The sequence below is a fragment of the Aulonocara sp. 'chitande type north' Nkhata Bay genome, linkage group LG3, assembly GCF_057382095.1.
Source record: "Aulonocara sp. 'chitande type north' Nkhata Bay isolate Kocher_YH1m ecotype deep benthic linkage group LG3, A_spYH_male_GT1.1, whole genome shotgun sequence".
Taxonomy (NCBI): Eukaryota; Metazoa; Chordata; class Actinopteri; order Cichliformes; family Cichlidae; genus Aulonocara; species Aulonocara sp. 'chitande type north' Nkhata Bay.
Window position 1 is genome coordinate 24,301,553 of NC_141346.1, and position 20,329 is coordinate 24,321,881.

Below are 20,329 nucleotides of genomic sequence, written 5' to 3' on the forward strand. Positions count from 1 at the left end.
TTTTTTGGGACATTTGAGTTGTATAGTGACACATTTGTGGTCCCAGTGTGGTCGTCTTATTCCTTTTTGACTCCAGAAAGATTAGACTGGAAGAGAGCACAGATCTACTAAGACCAGAGGAACGAGCTGTCGCTGTTTGTTCAGCGTTTACTTTCCTTGCTGAATAAGGAAGGCGTTCCCTCTGATTGCTCATGAAAAGGAATGAACTAGTCTCATAAAGAACTCCTATTGTTTCAGAAACTACGGCACAATAGTGTCTCCAAGTGAAGAATGCAAATAGTTTTTGCGTGACACAGTTTGTTCATGACTTTTGAACTAGACTCTCCAGCAATAAACCTGCTGTGTTATATTTGGGCTCAGATAATATTTAAAGGCGCTGCTTGAATGTGCCAAAGTGTGATTCTGAATCTTCTCTGCTGAGCTCTGAAACAGACGTTGCAGGATGAAGATGAGTATGCCACAGGAAAAGCACAGAGAATCATTTTTTTTCAAAATAAAATAATCTGCAGAGAGTAAATGTTCCACCTCTGAAACCATTCAGGTGATTTACAACTGTACAAAGAACAACATGAAACTAATGACAGTGTTTGGCCAACAACAGTAACTTTATTTAGCCTAATTACATTTGGCCCGCAAAGCCATACCAAATTACTATTAGAGCTGACCTACTGGTATTATACAGCTTATATATAGTTTAGTATTAAGCTTTGCTTGTTCCATATTCAGTTTTTTAAGCAAAACTTGTTTGAGTCCATAAGAAAAGATTCATTCTGATAATTGGAGGAAGATTTTTTTTTTCAATAAATATTAACATTAGCCCGCGACTTTGTTCCAGATTTGAATTTTGGCCCACTGTGTATTTGAGTTTGACACCCCTGGTCTACTACAAGCCTCATTCACACACATTCATTCAGCACATTTATCAACCACATAAAACACAGCTTTCACTCATCACTATGGCTGAGTTGCTGCTTTTTTTTTTTTTTTTTTTTAAGTGAGTCACTTAAAAAAAAAAAAAAAGGCTGAGTTGCTTCTGTGTAAAGATTCTTAGGCTTGTTGAGTCTTGCTGAAACTGCTGCTGCTGGTCGGGTCGCCTGAATGATTTGTTTCCCAAAATCTCTGATGTTACTTTTACATCCTTTGTCTCCTCATCAGAAGGTGATGGAGCATGTGATCATTCGTGATGTTATGGTTCATGAGCCAAGAACAATTGTGTGATCTGTGAAAAGCAGAGCTTATGGAAAAACAACTGCACTCTAACCTAGCCTAACTTTAGTGTGCTGCTGACTTTGTAACGCACAAAGGTGGATCTATTGGCACAGATGGACGGCCACTGATAGTCCACATTAGAATGAAAATAACAAACACTGCTTTTGTCCATCACATCCAATCAGAAACAAAAGAAGGCGCCGGATGTTATTCTTCAGAGCATTTGTGCTGAGAAAAGAGAAGACAAATGTTCGCATTTTCCGCTTTTCTCTTCCAGTGAATTTATCCTCAAAACATTGTTGCTGGTAAAGCTAAAAGACGTGCCAATAATTTCATCTCACTAATGGCATGTCACCATTTTTAATGATGTTTCTTTGTTCTGCCAGGAAGGCCAAATATCTGAGTATTTCCAGATTTTGTGCTGGTTAGTCATGAGTCATTACTTGGAAAATCCATTACATCCGATTACTGGATATCACTCTGTGAAACTGGTCTGCACTAAAAACCTCCCTGCAATTGTTAAAGTAGCTAACAGACTCTATGGTTGCTGGAAATTTGTATGGAAGATGCTTTTAACACACCCAAAGAAAGATTCTAGGTCTGACCTACACAGACACACAGATACATTATTATATATTTAAAAAGGCTTACCGCAGTGGTGCAGACTGTAACTCCTGTTGTCCTGAGTTTTACAGTAAATCGGTCGTTATAAAGTCGTTATGAGAGTTTGTTGGAGCTCAGCAGAGATAAAAAACCAGCAGAAAGGCAGCGCGTCATCGTCTTTGGGCTCTGCTGTGGTCAAACTGGTTGCTCTGGTAAGTTGGCATCAGATTCTGAAGGAAACAAGTTTTTACTTGTCTTAACTGCACAGCCTGGCTTCAGATTACACAAACTGTGAAGCGTTACTAACAGAGACTGCTGCAGGTCACAAATCTCACAGATGACACACTTACTGATCAGTGTGTTTTGTGTCTGATAATAAAACCATCAAATCCAGTGATCGCCGTCTCTGTCTTACACTGTGAGACTGTTACCTGTGAGAGTGACCCAGCGTGCGTCACACTCTGATCGCCCTCGCTGTAATCACACCAGAGTTTCAGATCCAGCTGAACATTCTGCTGAACTGAAAGTAAAACTGCAAAACTAAACCTCTGTACACATAGACATCATACACACACCGCGTATTTTAATATTGCATGCAAATACTGTACATCTTGTAATTGGTGTGTGTGTGTGTGTGTGTGTATTGTATATACAAATACATCTACGCACATAGTTTACACTTTGGATTATTTGCTAAACTTCATTTCATTATGTTGTACACTTTTCAAAGACACTACATGAATCTAATCAAAGCCAGGCTGTTGCTCTTCACTCTGAGAAAGGTTGTAAGGTCACTTCCAAACAATCTGAAGTCTTTCTGCAGTGGAAAGTGGAAGCTTGCTGCCGACCCCTCACACCTCAGTTATAAGCTGTGACACTGGTTTGTGCACAAACTTAAATAAATGTGATTCTGAACTTCATCAGTTGTGCAGCACAAAGCACAACATGAAACTGGATGGTCGATAAACATGGATGTAAACTGAAGGCAATGACACACATGAGGAAAATAACACACTAGAAAAGCTGAAAGCACGTCCGTCTGTTGAGTCGCAACAATCATTAACTTCCTAACATCCTCCAGATAATGCGGAGGTAGCTGACAGACTCAAAGAAGCAAACGCATAAGGAAGGTCACATGACTCATTTTACATTTCTGAACTTCCTCTTTAAAAGTGACCCACAGGCTGACATGCACTCTGCTTTATCACAACAGTCAGATCTGTGGTTCCCTCCAGTGGGTAAAGCCTTTACCACACGATGCAGTGTGTGAGTCTGGAAGTGCTGCGAAACAAACTGCAGGGTTTTTAGTTTTTTCTGTGACGTCACTGCAGTTCCCTCATAGATGAAAACTCCTGAACACATCACAAGTTTGATGTTTTCCGTGATGTGATGATGAAGTGACGGTGAGCACAGAAACAGAGTGTCAAACATGTTTGGAGTCTTCTGTGTCTGACGTCATGCACGTTATGGCGTCAGCTCCTCGAAACATTGGATGCAGCATGAGAGCTAAAGTTCTGTTTTTAAGACAAACGGTCGTCAAATTTGAGCTTTTTTCTTTGAACCACTTATTCTGTACTTCTGTTTCTTCTGTTTCTTTTCCTTCTCGTCTTCTTTGATCTCCTCAGCAGCAGATGTGTCGTCTTCCAGCTGTTCTGATGGCGGCACTGCTTTTATTGCTATGATCTCGGTGTTGTCAGCAGGAGCTCTGGTGCATTTTTGTTTTGTTGTTTTCTTCTCAGTTTCAGTCTCTTTGGGGTCTGCACACAGAAATGACAAAATAAGGAGGATTCTTCCTATTAAAAGGGAGTTTTTCCTCCCCACTGTCACCAAAGCATTTGCTCATAGGGGTCATATGACTGTTGTGTTTTTCTCTATGTATTATTGTAGGGTCTACTTTACAATATAAAGCACCTTGAGGTGACTGTTGTTGTAATTTGGTGCTGTATAAATAAAATTGAATTGAATGTGTTTGGTTGTTATCAAAGACTTTTATAGAGTGGAACAAAGGTGACGCTCTGCTTAGTTATTTCAGCTGAGTATCATAAATCCGCAGTGTCAAAAAACATTGTCTGATTATTAATGAGAGGGGAAACAAACGTGTGACTCACCAGGTTTTTTTGATGGTATGAAATTCCACACAACAGTGACAATGGTACAAATCCACAGCAGGCAAACGATCACGATGATGAAAGTGGCCGATGGTTCCTTCCTGACAGCAGAGCCTTAAAACATAAAGAAATACAAGTTATTTTTGTAAAACTAGTTCTGATTTGGTTCAAACTGCACATGATGAGGGTGAAATAATGACATAGTTTCTGACTGTGAGTCATTATTACCTGGAACATGTATGTGTGTCTCTCTGCTCTGGTTGGTGTTCCTCTGTTGGACTCTGCAGGTGATGTTGTTGCTGTGTCTCTTCTCCACAGTCACTCTGCTGCTGACAGTATAGAGGTCATCAGGACCTCTGAGGGTCTCTGTAGGTCCAGCAGAGAGGAGGTTTCCCTCACCGTCCAACCACAGCAGCTCAGGCTCTGGATACCAGCCTGCAGACTCACACTGTAACACCACCCTGCTGCTGACATTTGACATCACCTTCATGACGGGTGTAGATGCTGACCCTGATGAAGGGAGACGAGAGAAACCACAGTAATCTGCTGCACTCAATTTACAAGAGAACATTTGGATATCTACTAACTGTGTGTGAGATTATCAATATCGTAACTTTGAATTATTTATTTACACTGGAAAAGACAAATAATGTCACATATTCCAGAAAACTTTTAAAAGATTATTTTGTGCTAATAAACTTTGACAGTAGGAATTAGTCATAATAAAGTTAAATAAAATAATCTTACCAACAATAAGATGAACATATGACATTTGACCCAGTTGTGGAATGAAACATCTGTACAGTCCTTCATCAGACAGCTGTACTTTGGAGAGAGTCATTGAGACGTCTCCATGCTTCAGTTTATTAAAGGACAGTGAGGTTCTTCCAGCGTACGACGGCTCTTTCAACTCCACATTTTCTTTATTTTTGTCCCACATGTAGATAAATCCTGGTGTCAGGTCAGTTCTTGCCCACTCCAGCTGCAGCTGTGATACATCCACAGGAGTTGTCAGGAAACAGGGTAAAACAACATCATCACCCAGCAGAGCCACTATTTGCTTTGTTGGAGCTTCCTGAGAATAACCTGCAAAGAAACACATCAGATTTGATTTACTCCTGTAGGATTCAGATGAAAGGCTGATTGAACACCTCAGACATGGATGGATCTCTGCACAGATGAAGTCTAAAAGAGTCTGTTCTTTATTTAAACTCAGAGAGTAAATGACACAAAGAGCAACAACAATGCAAATAAATTACATTTGTACCATTATGTTAGTAATTTGGTCCCATTTTTCTGTGTTTTTTATTGTGTAAAGAGTCTCTCTGTGTACATGACCAGGGCTCGACTCTTTCATAATCTGAAGATGAACATGTGTTTTCAGCCTGTAATGGTGTGTTATGCCTCTAAACTTACCTCTGCAGAAGAGAAGAGTTAGAGACAGGGCAGCATTAATGAAGGATGAGAGTCGAAGTGTAAAAAGTCCAGAAATCTGATAAAGAGCCATGATTCACCTCTGAAAATTAACAAAAACAAATGCTCTTTATCTCTGTCTTACAGGAAGCACCAGCACAATCCTCTGAAACATTAAACATTAGAGTCTTAAATATGAAAGCTCAAATTAGAAAAAAAAATACCTCAAAGAAACACTTTTGGAGACACTGGAAATAATTTCTTCTTTGTTCAAAGACTTTCTCTACAGATTTTCTCTCTGGTGCTCTTCTTCACCTGCTTCCTGTTCCCACAGCAGCAGAGAAAGCTGAGGGTTTGTGTGAAGATCAGACTGAGCTCCTGAAGAGCATTGCTCATTACTGTGAAAATGACAAAGAAAAGCAAGCTTCCTGTTACTATTTTCTCTGTCAAAGAAACCAAGACAACAATGTGTTTTGTAACGTAGCTTTTTCTAAACCCTTTAAAATATCAGAAAGTACAGGTGACAGCTCCTACGCCTCTACGTGTACTTCTGGGTTTTCATGGCTGATTGGATTTGAGGATTGGCTTATTTACACTCATTTGGTTAAATGAGATTGTTCAGATTTTTGTAAGTTTTTATGCTTTTCAGATTTTCTTTTGTCTGTTTGGGTCTAACAGAGCAATACTGAGCAACAACTGTCTCTCACTGCAGTTTTCTAGTAACTCCTCAGAAGGAGAGTCAACAACTCTTCAACAAAGTCTAACAATGTGGACACAAAATGGTACAGACTAATCCATTGAGGTCAATTCTACAAAATGGTGCGAAATTCAAAACCTGGTAAAAACTGGAGTCTCTCTCCAAACACTCACTGACTTCACCCGTAGTCTTCATACAACTCTAGTGGTGGGTGTTTACTCACGCAAGCTAAGTGGCATTAGACAACAGTGGAAATTCATGAATGTGATCTTGAGCGAAATGCTCAAACCACTTTCTGTCACACTGAAACTGATTCTCTGATAAAACTTCCAAGAAGGAAAAGCCGATTATATTGTTGGTCTGTGGCAGGGATGTGATGATACAGAAAATAAGAAATCCTACCTCGAACAAATGTTTTTCAAAGCACTGGAATAGCAGCCTCTGTGTCTCCTGCTTCTTCTAAGTATTGTTGTTGGACTTTGACAATTATAGGTTTTGCTGCTCAAGCCTGGATTGACTCATACATTTGTACAAAGGTTCCTGAATCATTAATCATTACAAAGTTATGCACTCAGATTTGTTCTCTTTTTATATCATTGTATTTAACACACACGCATAGCCACACACAGAGAAAGTTGTGTTTTCATATTTTTGTGTGGACATCTAATTGACATAATGCTTTCCCTAGCTGCTTACTATAACCATAACGATAACTCTAACCCTGACACTAAAACCGCATTTTGAGTATTTAGCCGTGGTACACACACACACAGACACACACACACACACACACACACACACACACACATATTGCAAATTTCAGAAATGTTATGAACTCTTTATTGCTGCTCTGATAAGACCAGAATTCCAGACTGCAGATAAGATCTGTGCACTACTGACAAGTGAGTTTACGCCCTGTAACAGTGGCATAAATAGGTTATTAAAGGTCAGAAGTAACAGAGTCAGAGTGATACGGTGTGATTCTGAGTTTAACCAGTTTTGAATGTTTTTGTGTGGTTGTTGTTTGTTTGTTTTTTTGTAGAGTATTTGTGTTTAAAGTTTAGGCAAAAGGGCAGAAGACTTCAAGAAGTGTATTTTAGGAAGTGTGGAAAACTTTAATATAACAGGTGTAAAGTTTAGGTTGCACAGTGTGCAGTAGTATAGTTATGTATTGCACTACAGAGACCAGTTCAACATGATTAAGACTACAAGTGGTCGAGTATTTCACCTTTTAACCTTTTCTGACTTCAGCTTTTTTCTTGTGCTTTTCTCATGTTACCGGCTCTGCTCTGGACAAAAAGGAGGTCAACCAGGAGCTCAAGAGAGCCATAAAAACTGCTAAACTACATTAGAAAAACACAGTTGAAAAAAAATTCACCACAAGGGACCTCCACTCAGCCTGGCAGTTTCTCAAAACCATGGCCTCTGTGAATACTGTGGTCATCACCCCCAGAACCATCCAGGTGGAGGGCAGGAACCCCTCCTCCCTCCCTGACGACCTCAACGCTTTCTACACCAGGTTTGAGATGGTGGTAAGAGATGGTGGTGACCTTCTCCAGTAGGCAGAGGGATCTGGCTGATTCAGTCACCACCACCATCCACGGGAAGCCAGTGGAGGTAGTTGAGGAGTACAAATACCTGGGAACCATCTTTGACAACCTCCTGAAATTCTCTGCCAACACAGAGGAGATTCTCAGGAGGTGCCACCAACGGCTACACCTCCTTAGGAAACTCAACTCCTTTGGAGTCAGCACACCCATCATGATGACTTTTTACAATGCCTTCCCGGAAAGCATCATGACCTTCTCCATCACCTGCTGGTTCCACTCCCTCAGCCTACAGAACAGGAACAGACTGCAGCACACTGCATCAGTGTGCTCTAATATCATTGGCCTGCCTGTCAGAACTCTGGCACAGGTTTTCAGCCAACGGGCTGACAGGCAGCCAAAATCATCTATGACCCCTCTCACATTCTTCACCCCGCGTTTCAATGGCTGCCCTCTGTGTGACGCTTCTGCTGCATTTCCTGCAGGACTGAGAGGAGGAGAGCCACCTTTGTCCCCAAGGCCACTCTGCTTTTTAACTCCAGCCGATAAGACCATTTCCCACACCAGAAACAAAAACTACTCTACACTCTTCTTATACTACCGACAATTTATTCACTCTTAGTTACTTACAGTTATGTATTCACCTTTCAGTCACTTTAATTTTAAACTGTAATTTTAAAACTGTGTATTCTGTTCTTATTGCTGGAGAGTCCTCTTCACACACTGAGGTTAATTATGGAGTTCCACAGGGTTCAGTGCTAGGACCAATTCTGTTTACATTATACATGCTTCCCTTAGGCAGTATCATTAGAAGACATTTTCACTGCTATGCAGATGACACCCAGCTCTATCTGTCCATGAAGCCAGATAACACACGCCAATTAGTTAAACTGCAGGAATGTCTTAAAAACATAAAGACCTGGATGGCCGCTAACTTTCTGCTTCTTAATTCAGATAAAACTGAGGTTATTGTACTCGGCCCTGAAAAGCTTAGAAATATGGTATCTAAGCAGATTCTTACTCTGGATGGCATTACCTTTATGTTACCTCCAGTAACGCTGTGAGGAACCTTGGAGTCATTTTTGACCAGGATATGTCCTTCAACGCACATATTAAACAAATATGTAAGACTGCTTTCTTCCATTTGCGCAATATCTCTAAAATTAGAAATATCCTGTCTCAGAGTGATGCTGAAAAACTAGTTCATGCTTTTATTACTTCCAAGCTGGACTACTGCAATTCATTATTATCAGGATGTTCTAAAAACTCGCTGAAAAGCCTTCAGCTGATCCAAAATGCTGCAGCAAGAGTGCTGACAGGGACTAGAAAGAGAGAGCATATTTCTCCTGTTTTGGCTTCCCTTCATTGGCTTCCTGTTAAATCCAGAATTGAATTCAAAATCCTGCTCCTCACATACAAGGTCTTAAATAATCAGGCCCGATCTTATCTTAATGACCTTGTAGTACCATATCACCCTATTAGAGCACTTCGCTCTCGCTCTGCAGGCCTACTTGTTGTTCCTAGGGTATTTAAAAGTAGAATGGGAGGGAGAGCCTTCAGTTTTCAGGCCCCTCTTCTGTGGAACCAGCTTCCAGTTTGGATTCGGGAGACAGACACTATCTCTACTTTTAAGATTAGGCTTAAAACTTTCCTTTTTGCTAAAGCATATAGTTAGGGCTGGACCAGGTGACCCTGAATCCTCCCTTAGTTATGCTGCAATAGATGTAGGCTGCCGGGGGATTCCCATGATGCATTGAGTTTTTCCTTTCCAGTCACCTTTCTCACTCACTATGTATTAATAGACCTCTCTGCATTGAATCATATTTGTTATTAACCTCTGTCTCTCTTCCACAGCATGTCTTTTATCCTGTCTTCCTTCTCTCACCCCAACTGGTCGCAGCAGATGGCCGCCCCTCCCTGAGCCTGGTTCTGTCTGAGGTTTCTTCCTGTTAAAAGGGAGTTTTTCCTTCCCACTGTCGCCAAAGTGCTTGCTCATAGGGGGTCATATGATTGTTGGGTTTTTCTCTGTATCTATGAAGCGCCTTGAGGCGACTTTTGTTGTGATTTGACGCTATATAAATAAAATTGAATTGAATTGAATTATTGTTCTTATCTTCAAGGTTATCTGCTCTGTTGTATGTTAATTGCCTGTTGGGGATAAATAAAGTCTTTCTGATTCTGATGTTTTAAAGTTCTTAAATGGTGCCCAGTCCACGTATTTTGTGTCATTTTCACTTCTGAGATTTACATTTTGGACTGTTTGACGAGACGAGGATGTCAACATGTCTCACACGCTTCCTCTTTTTTTAATTACACTCTAGTCATTAGGTTCACAACATATCACCACACAAACAGGGCCCTGAAGGCCTTTGGAGGTGAACTGGAGTCAGAGGCTGGTGGGTGTGGCTGCTGCAGTAGCCTCATTCACCCCATTACTGCTACCTGCCCCTCAATTTTATCTGCAGGTTAGACAGTAAGGGTCTTGGGGGTGATCCCTACACGTTAACAACATTCTAGTTTTCACACACTCATACTTACCCAAAGTAGTTTGAATATTTCTTTTTAAGGATGTCGTTCATTTCAAAACATGGCAGAAGGTGTTAAAGTAAATATGAGTCAAATAACAATGCGAAATTTAGACAGCGGACTTCAGCATTAACTACATAACTCAAAAACACAACATGGAATTAATTGGTGGGATTACATGAATGAATGACCAATTTTTAATTATGAATCAAAATATGCCTTTTAAAAAAGCACGGATGAATGTAGCTATTCTAAAACAACAAACGAGGACGTAAACGTAAAACAAGGAAATAACGCTTCTTGTAATTTTATTACATGAAATTGATTATTCTTAAAGTGACAACTCGGTTTCGGCCAAATTCATCAAACTCTAAAGTGTCAGAGCATCGCATCATCCACCACACCATGGAAGCACCAAACCAGCATATTAGAATAAAAATACAATAAATGTGTTTACAATAAAACAACATTTAAAAAAAAAAATTGTGATACAGCACACAGTGCCTACTGTTGCAAATGTAAAGTATTAACATACTGTACATATAAATATATACACACACACACAAAATAGAATACACACTTTTAATTACAGACGCACACATCTGGCTCAGAGGCATCTGCTGGTTTAACATGTGGCTAAAACACAGTTGTACCTGTATTTCACTGGTGTCCTGGTGGATGTTAACAGGCTCATCACATACAAACTTCTACATTTCTGAAGTGTGTGACACATTTCTAGATCATTTTTAACTTTGTTCCACAGACTGAAACACATCGTGTTCACTTTAGGGTCTTTCATTTCCTCTGGCTCTTTGCTGCTGGATGGCAATATTTTGATGTGTGGCTCCCTCTAATGGTAAAACCAGTATTACACAAATCAAACCTGTCAGAGATTTTTAGCAGACGGACCTGAAGCATTATTCTGAAAATCCTACGTCACCTTGTTCTAAAGTTATGACATTCACACCGCGCAATTTACATGTGAGCACTAAAAACATGTCACATTAGAAGGATATCTACGGTGGCCCTGAGAGACCAAAAGGACTGCAACTTCAGAAAACACTTGCAAAAAGAAAAATGCTGCAAAATGAAAAACACTGCAAAAAGAAAAAAACACTTGCAATTGCATTATAATACATTATAAATAATCTAAACCATTATTTTTAATATATATAAAAGAAGATGTGACAAAGTAAAGCTAGTTTTCGGCTACGGGCCCAGCACGGAACCTGATCAACCAGGGACCTCTAGCTGATGTATTAGCCAGAGGTCCCTTTACTACGGTTCGGAGCCGTGGACCTGTTTTATATATGCGCGGAATAGTTTTCTATACGAGATCGCTGCAAAAACTGCAGCCTTACCTAAATAATTAATTAAAAAATGTTTTTGACACATTTAATGAATTAATCATTGACACATTTAACTAATTATTTATTTATTTCACATTTTAATTAATTATTGCCACATTTAATTAATTATTTAATGGTGTATTTAATTAATTCATTATGGCAGTCCTGGCATTCCATAGTTTTCACTTAGCAATTTGTTAATATGTGTTTCCAGCCAAATAAATGACAGGGAGAGAGAGAGTGACGTCAGACACGTCATACTATAACCTCCCGGGAGCGGACGGGGGTCAGTCATTGGGATGCGCATGACAGACAGATTGCGCGAGCTGCAGGTCTTGAACTTTCTAAGGGAAAAAAGACTTTCTCACGGCCGGTGACAGCGAAGCGGATAACAGTCTTCAGTAGTGATCGGAATTCCGGCTCTTTTTAGAGAACCGGCTCTTTCGGCTCGGCTCACTAAAAAGAGCCGTCTCTTTCGGCTCCGAACTGGCTCTTCGGGTTGTTTTGTTGCTTTAATTAATTTATTATTAACGATAATATAAAATTATGCACAAAAGGAATTACTAATGCAAAAAAGAGCAATGCTGCTGATGACTGATCCCCATAAGGGTGGGATATCATCAAATTACCAGATGATTACCTGTCTCTCTACAATATGGAAGCTCCTTTCAGGTATCATAGCTACCAAGCTGAATACCCACATGAATCAATACATGAGCACACCAGCAGGTCAAAGCACCAGCTCCTGGTTGTATCGATAACCTTTGTTAGAAACTCAGGATGACCACACCAGAAGCAACTTAAAGGCAATTGAGGCTGGAAGAGCTGGGCACCACTGCGACTTATTTACCTCTGATCAGCAGCACATGGCTCAGTGGGATAAACAAAAATAATGGCTTAGATTTGGTTGAATTCTGGTTGAGAAGATCCGTATGTGCCCAACCTGTAACTGTATATATTTACCTCTGCAGAGGAGAAGTGCTAAAGCATCAAAACAGCAGTGAAGGCTGAGAGCCGATGTGTAACAAGCAGCATGATCTCCTGAAGAGACATCCCTGACTTCTAAAAAAATAAAAATCAAAACTAAATGATTTTTCTCTCTTCATTTCTCAGTGAACCAAAAAACAGGCTCTCAGGTAAGATCGCATTCATTGATGCACACTGTGAGGTGAACAGTGAGCACTGAAAACACAGACTGATAAGTAGAAATGCCATCACATTTGCCACACTGACCGTGAATGGTGTGGAGATGTTAGCATCAACTAGACCGGTGATGACGCACAGGACAGTGCTGTGAGTTGAATTGTTGTTTGTACTGTATCTCATGTGATTGTTAAAATAAGTAGAAGTCCAGCATAGCTACTGTACACCTGACTGTAAGTATTGCAGAATTCAAAAGGTGTCACAGCTCGCTGGCAGACCGTGGGGATGTGGGGAAAGGAGGACCCAAACCAAGAACCAGAACCAAAACAAGCAAAAACCACAAAAGAAACAACCCCCCCAAGATCACAGTTCCAAAGTCCGACCGCACCCCCTGCAGCGGAGCAAAAAAAAAAAGGAAAAACGCCACAAAACAGTCTCAGGCGGCCCATCATTACAACAAAAGAGTTCAGGGGGCCTACCTCGAGTCCAATGGCGGCAACGTTGCAGCTCCGGCGGACGGCCACGGGTCCGGCAGCAGCAGCAAAACAGCTCTGGGGGCCTGCCACTGCTCCAGTGGCGGCGGCACTGCTGCCCCTCCGGTGGCGGGCCCCGGGTCCAGTAGCGGCGGCGCTGTTGCAGCTCCGGCAGACGGCCACGGGTCCGGCAGCAGCAGCAAAACAGTTCTGGGGGCCTGCCACTGCTCCAGTGGCGGCGGCACTGCTGCCCCTCCGGTGGCGAGCCCCGGGCCCAGTAGCGGCGGCGCTGCTCCCCAGGCGGCCTGCCCGGGATCCAGTGGCGGTGCTGCTGCTCCCCAGGCGGCCTGCCCGGGATCCAGTGGCGGTGCTGCTGCTCCCCAGGCGGCCTGCCCGGGATCCAGTGGTGGCGGCGCAGCTCCGGTGAACAACAGCGAGGTGTGGTACATGGCCGATGACATGCCGGTCGATGACGCGCCGGTCGCTGACGCAGACGTGCTGGGCATAGCTGGCGTGGAGGGCGCGCTAGACGTGATGTCCATCTGACTCGCTGACCTCCAGTTCAGGCTGAGCGGGTCTCTCCGGACCTCCGAGCTCCTCCGGTGGCAGCGCGGGCTCCACAGGCTCGCTGAGCTCCTCCCGCTCGCCGAGCTCCTCCCGCTCGCCTAGCTCCTCCCGCTCGCCTATCTCCGGCTCGCTGAGCTGCTCCTGCTCCGGCTCGCAGGGCTCCGCAGCTGGCGGTGCGGGCTCCTCCGGCTGGCCTAGCTCCTCCGGCACGCTGAGCTGCTCCTGCTCCGGCTCGCAGGGCTCCGCAGCTGGCGGTGCGGGCTCCTCCGGCTCGCCTAGCTCCTCCGGCACGCTGAGCTGCTCCTCCTCCGGCTCGCTGGGCTCCTCAGCTGGCGGTGCGGACTCCTCCGGCTCGCTGAGCTCCTCAGCTGGCGGTGCGGACTCCGCTGGCGGTGCGGACTCCGCTGGCGGTGCGGGCATCTCCGGCTGCGCGTCAGCTACAGATGGATGATCCGGAGGCTAAGATGGTGACGCGGTGTCCGCAGGTGGGGAAGGTGAAGGTAGAGTAGGTGATGCGGACAGCGAAGCCGAGAATACTGTGGTCGCTGCAGTTGGACGGAACTCTGGTAAAGAAGTGGCTGCAGAGGGCGGAGGCGACGATGGTGTGGCAGCTACTCCTGGTAGACTGGACAGCGATGCAGGGACAGATGGGTGAAATGATGGCAGAGGTGGTCCAGCCGGCATATCGACCTCCAACTGAGGATGAAGGTGAGAGGCTGACTGGACTGAAGACTGAGCTACCAGCTGGGCAGCAGGCTGAGGTGAGGGTGCGATGGCTATTATGAAAAGTGGAGAGGATGAAAATGTTACAGCTGGCTCAACAAATTCCAGGGGTCCAGAGGCAACTGAGACCTCCAGTTTGGCCTCTGGGGAAGCCCTGGGGAGAAACTCCGTCTCCATGCGGTCAGACTGAGCCAAAAAGTCATTTGGGTCTGTATGCTCGGAACTCCCTAGCTCCCAGCTTACAGTCTCAGAGGGAACATTTTCTGAGTCTTTGGAGGTACAGCAAACAGTTTCTATTTTCATGTTTACAGGAAGGGAATTTATAACACCGGCAGAGTCCATTTTACTCACTGTGACATCCAGAGCCGCTGGTCCTGAGTCTTCGACCAGCACAGGAGTGAGTGTGGATGTGGTTGAACGCTGCTTGCGAGGACGCCTTCTCCTCCGTGAAGGCGGGGCCGCGTTTAAACTGAAATCCGCTGTTCATCTGTGTTTTGATTGTCAATGACAGGGTTTATTATCGAAACAATATAGTCCGGTTTACTCACTGCGGTAATGAGCACTGTCGGTCCATTGCTAGCTGACCGGGCTGAAACCGCAGGAGTGGGTTGAGGCGTAATGGAATGGTGGTGGAGAGTGTGGCATGCCTTCTATAATGGCGGATCAAACGATTGTGCCGCGAGCATCGACGGGAAAGCCCTCCGCCGACGCGTGAAAAACCAAGCGGCTAGAGTCTCTAGGAGAGCGGCCGAACTGTCCGTGTTCGGGCCACCCAAGCCAAATAATTCAAAACTCGAGCTCTCCCTTAAACTAGTGACCAATTGCCTAAGTTTGTTAATGTCCAAAATGTTCATGGTGAGGGTAGTGGATGTGAGGTAATTGTCAAGGAACACTACCTGTAGGTGTCTCTTGTGTGGGTCTACAGCCTGGATTACGCTCCGGCAGTAATCCCATAGCTGCGCGAGCGATCTCTCCTCCGTGGCAATTCCTGAGTTTTCTGGGTCCATGGTGGTTGGCGGGATCATTCTGTCACGGCTCGCTGGCAGACCGTGGGGATGTGGGGAAAGGAGGACCCAAAACGCAGACTCTGCGATGCAAACAGTGCTCTTTATTTACAGTGGAAAGCTGTAAACACAATAACTCCCCGTTGCTCCCTCGAACCCCGTGTGCGTGCTTCCCTCCGACGTCTGTGCTCGTGCTCGTGCTCCCCGCTGTTGTGTTACTGCACACCCTGTGCGTGCTGCCCTTCTGGTCCCTCGTTTCACCTGCAGGACAATACAGAAGCAGCCGTTAAACACTGGACCCGCGCGCACACACACGATCCGCACTTCCTAATGCTACACACTGACTTGGAGTCTTAGCTTAATGATCCCGTGCCGGTGGGAGCTCATGTAGTTGGAACACACCAACTACAGGTGGTCCCCATTCTTAAAGATGGGGACCACCACCCCGGTCTGCCAGTCCACAGGTACTGCCCCTGATCTCCACGCAACATTGCAGAGGCGTGTCAACCAGGACAGCCCTACAACGTCCAGAGCCTTCAGGAACTCGGGGCAGACCTCATCAACACCAGGGGCTCTGCAACCAAGGAGTTGTTTAAATGCCTTAGTGACCTCGCCCCCGGAAATTGGCGGGTCATTCCGCTCATCCCCAGACTCTGCTTCCTACTTGGAAGACGTGTCAGTAGGATCAAGGAGGTCCTCGAAGTATTCCTTCCACCGCCTGGCAATTTTCTCAGTCGACGTCAGCAGCGCTCCGCCAGCACTATTAACAGTGCAGGTAGAGTACCGCTTTCCACTCCTGAGACCATGTTATAACCAACCATTTTATAAATATGTTATAACCAACGATGTTATAACAATGTTATAACCAACAATGTTATAACCGACCATGTTATAACCATGTTATAGCCATGTTATAACCAACCATGTTATAGCCATGATATAACCAACCATGTTATTGCCATGTTATAACATACCATGTTACAACCATGTTATAACTATGTTATAACCAACCGTGTTATAACCATTTTATAACCATGATATAACCAACCATGTTATTGCCGTGTTATAACCAACTATGTTATAACCAACCATATAACCATGTTATAACCAACTATATAACCATGTTATAACCAACCATGTTACAACCATGTTATAACCAACCATGTTACAACCATGTTATAACCAACCATGTTATAACCATCCATCTTATAACCAACCATGTTACAACCATGTTATAACCAACCATGTTATAACCATCCATGTTATAACGTACCATGTTACAACCATGTTATAACGTACCATGTTACAACCATGTTATAACATACCATGTTATAACCATCCATGTTATTACCATGTTATAACCAACCATGTTATTACCATGTTATAACCAACCATGATATACCCGATCAAGTTATAACAATGTTATAACCAACCATGTTATTACCATGTTATAACCAACCATGTTATAACCAACCATGTTACAACCATGTTATAACCAACCATGTTATAACCATCCATGTTACAACCAACCATGTTACAACCATGTTATAACATACCATGTTATAACCATCCATGTTATTACCATGTTATAACCAACCATGTTATTACCATGTTATAACCAACCATGATATAACCGACCAAGTTATAACAATGTTATAACCAACCAGGTTATAACCATGTTATAACCAACCATGTTATTACCGACAATGTTATAACCATGGTGTAACCAAGCATGTTATAACAAACCATGTTAATAACCATATTATAACAAACCATGTTATAACCAACCATGTTATAACCAACCATGTTATAACCAACTATGTTATGACAAACAATGTTATAACCAACCATGTTATAACCAACCATGTTATAACCATCCATGTTACAACCAACCATGGTACAACCATGTTATAACGTACCATGTTATAACCATGTTATAACCAACCATGTTACAACCATGTTATAACGTACCATGTTATAACCATGTTATAACCAACCATGTTACAACCATATTATAACGTACCATGTTATAACCAACCATGTTATAACCAAGTTATAACCAACCATGTTACAACTATATAATAACGTACAATGTTATAACCAACAACGTTATAACCATTATATAACCAACCATGTTATAACCATGATATAACCGAACATGTTATAACAATGTTATAACCAACCAGGTTATAAAAATGTTATAACCAACCATGTTATAACCATTATATAACCGACAATGTTATAACCAACAATGTTATTAACGACAATGTTATAACCATGGTGTAACCAAGCATGTTATAACAAACCATGTTATAACCAACCATGTTATAACTAACCATGTTATAACCAACTATGTTATGAAAAACAATGTTATAACCAACCATGTTATAACAAACCATGTTATAATCATACATGTTATAACCAACCATGTTACAACCATGTTATAACCAACCATGTTATAACCATCCATGTTACAACCAACCATGTTACAACCATGTTATAACGTACCATGTTATAACCAACCATGTTACAACCATGTTATAACCAACCATGTTATAACCATCCATGTTACAACCAACCATGTTACAACCATGTTATAACGTACCATGTTATAACCATGTTATAACCAACCATGTTACAATGATATTATAACGTACCATGTTATAACCAACCATGGTATAACCATGTTATAACCAACCATGTTACAACCATATTATAACGTACCATGTTATAACCAACCATGTTATAACCATTATATAACCTACCATGTTATAACCATGGTATAACCAACCATGTTATAACCATGTTATAACCATCCATGTTACAACCATCCATGTTACAACCAACCATGTTACAACCATGTTATAACGTACCATGTTATAACCATGTTATAACCAACCATGTTACAACCATATTATAACGTACCATGTTATAACCAACCATGTTATAACCATCCATGTTACAACCAACCATGGTACAACCATGTTATAACGTACCATGTTATAACCATGTTATAACCAACCATGTTACAACCATGTTATAACTAACAACGTTATAAACAACCATGTTATAATCATGTTATAACCAACCATGTTATAACCAACCATGTTATAACCAACCATGTTATAGCCATGTTATAACCAACCATGTTATTGCCATGTTATAACATACCATGTTACAACCATGTTATAACTATGTTATAACCAACCGTGTTATAACCATTTTATAACCATGATATAACCAACCATGTTATTGCCGTGTTATAACCAACCATGTTATAACCAACCATATAACCATGTTACAACCATGTTATAACTATGTTATAACCAACCGTGTTATAACCATTTTATAACCATGATATAACCAACCATGTTATTGCCGTGTTATAACCAACCATGTTATAACCAACCATATAACCATGTTATAACCATCCATCTTATAACCAACCATGTTACAACCATGTTATAACCAACCATGTTATAACCATCCATGTTATAACCAAACATGTTACAACCATGTTATAACCAACCATGTCACAACCATGTTATAACGTACCATGTTACAACCATGTTATAACGTACCATGTTACAACCATGTTATAACCAACCATGTTATAACCAACCATATTATAACCAACCATCTTATAACCAACCATGTTATAACCAACTATGTTATAACCATGTTATAAGCAACCATGTTATAAGCAACCATGTTATAACCATGTTATAACGTACCATGTTATAACCAACCATATAACCATGTTATAACCAACTATATAACCATGTTATAACCAACCATGTTATAACCATGTTATAACCAACCATATTACAACCATGTTATAACCAACCATGTTACAACCAACCATGTTATAACCATGTTATAACCAACCATGTTATTACCATGTTATAACCAACCATGTTATTACCATGTTATAACCAACCATGATATAACCGAACATGTTATAACAATGTTATTAGCATGATATAACCGACCATGTTATAACAATGTTATAACCATGATATAACCGACCATGTTATAACAATTTTATAACCAACCAAGTTATAACCATGTTATAACCAACCATGTTATAACCATGGTATAACCAACCATGTTATAACCAACCATGTTATAATCATGTTATAACCAACCATGTTATAATCATGTTATAAGCAACCATGTTATAACCATGTTATAACCAACCATGTTATTAGCGTGATATAACCGACAATGTTATAACAATGTTATAACCATGATATAACCGACCATGTTATAACAATGTTATAACCAACCATGTTATAACAATGTTATAACCAACCATGTTATAACCAACCATGTTATAACCAACCATGTTATAACCATGTTATAACCAACCATGTTATAACCAACCATGTTATTACCATGTTATAACCAACCATGTTATAACCAACCATGTTATAACCATGGTATAACCAACCATGTTATAACCATGTTATAACCAACCATGTTACAACAATGTTATAACCAACCATGTTATTACCATGTTATAACCAACCATGTTATTACCATGTTATAACCAACCATGATATAACCGACAATGTTATAACAATGTTATAATTAACCAGGTTATAACAATGTTATAACCAACCATGTTATAACCATTATATAGCAAACCATGTTACAACCATGTTATAACGTACCATGTTATAACCATGTTATAACCAACCATGTTATAACCATCCATGTTATAACCAACCATGTTACAACCAAGTTATAACCAACCATGTTATAACCATCCATGTTACAACCAACCATGTTACAACCATGTTATAACGTACCATGTTATAACCATGTTATAACCAACCATGTTATAATCATGTTATAACCAACCATGTTATAATCATGTTATAAGCAACCATGTTATAACCATGTTATAACCAACCATGTTATTAGCATGATATAACCGACCATGTTATAACAATGTTATAACC

General features: G+C 41.5%; 1 protein-coding gene across 1 annotated transcript; it reads right to left on the bottom strand.

Annotated features, from left to right (window-relative positions):
* Positions 1–2,428: 2,428 nt before the first annotated feature.
* LOC147334709 (butyrophilin subfamily 1 member A1-like) lies at positions 2,429–6,500 on the bottom strand. The gene is made up of 7 exons (XM_086273974.1): positions 6,433–6,500; positions 5,558–5,731; positions 5,337–5,436; positions 4,668–5,006; positions 4,149–4,430; positions 3,921–4,034; positions 2,429–3,569 (listed from the first exon to the last, which is right to left on the bottom strand). The coding sequence occupies exons 3-7, from the start codon at positions 5,425–5,427 to the stop codon at positions 3,349–3,351; spliced, it is 1,047 nt and encodes a 348-aa protein (XP_086130100.1). The 5' UTR covers positions 5,428–5,436; positions 5,558–5,731; positions 6,433–6,500; the 3' UTR covers positions 2,429–3,348.
* Between the last annotated feature and the right edge of the window lie 13,829 nt (positions 6,501–20,329).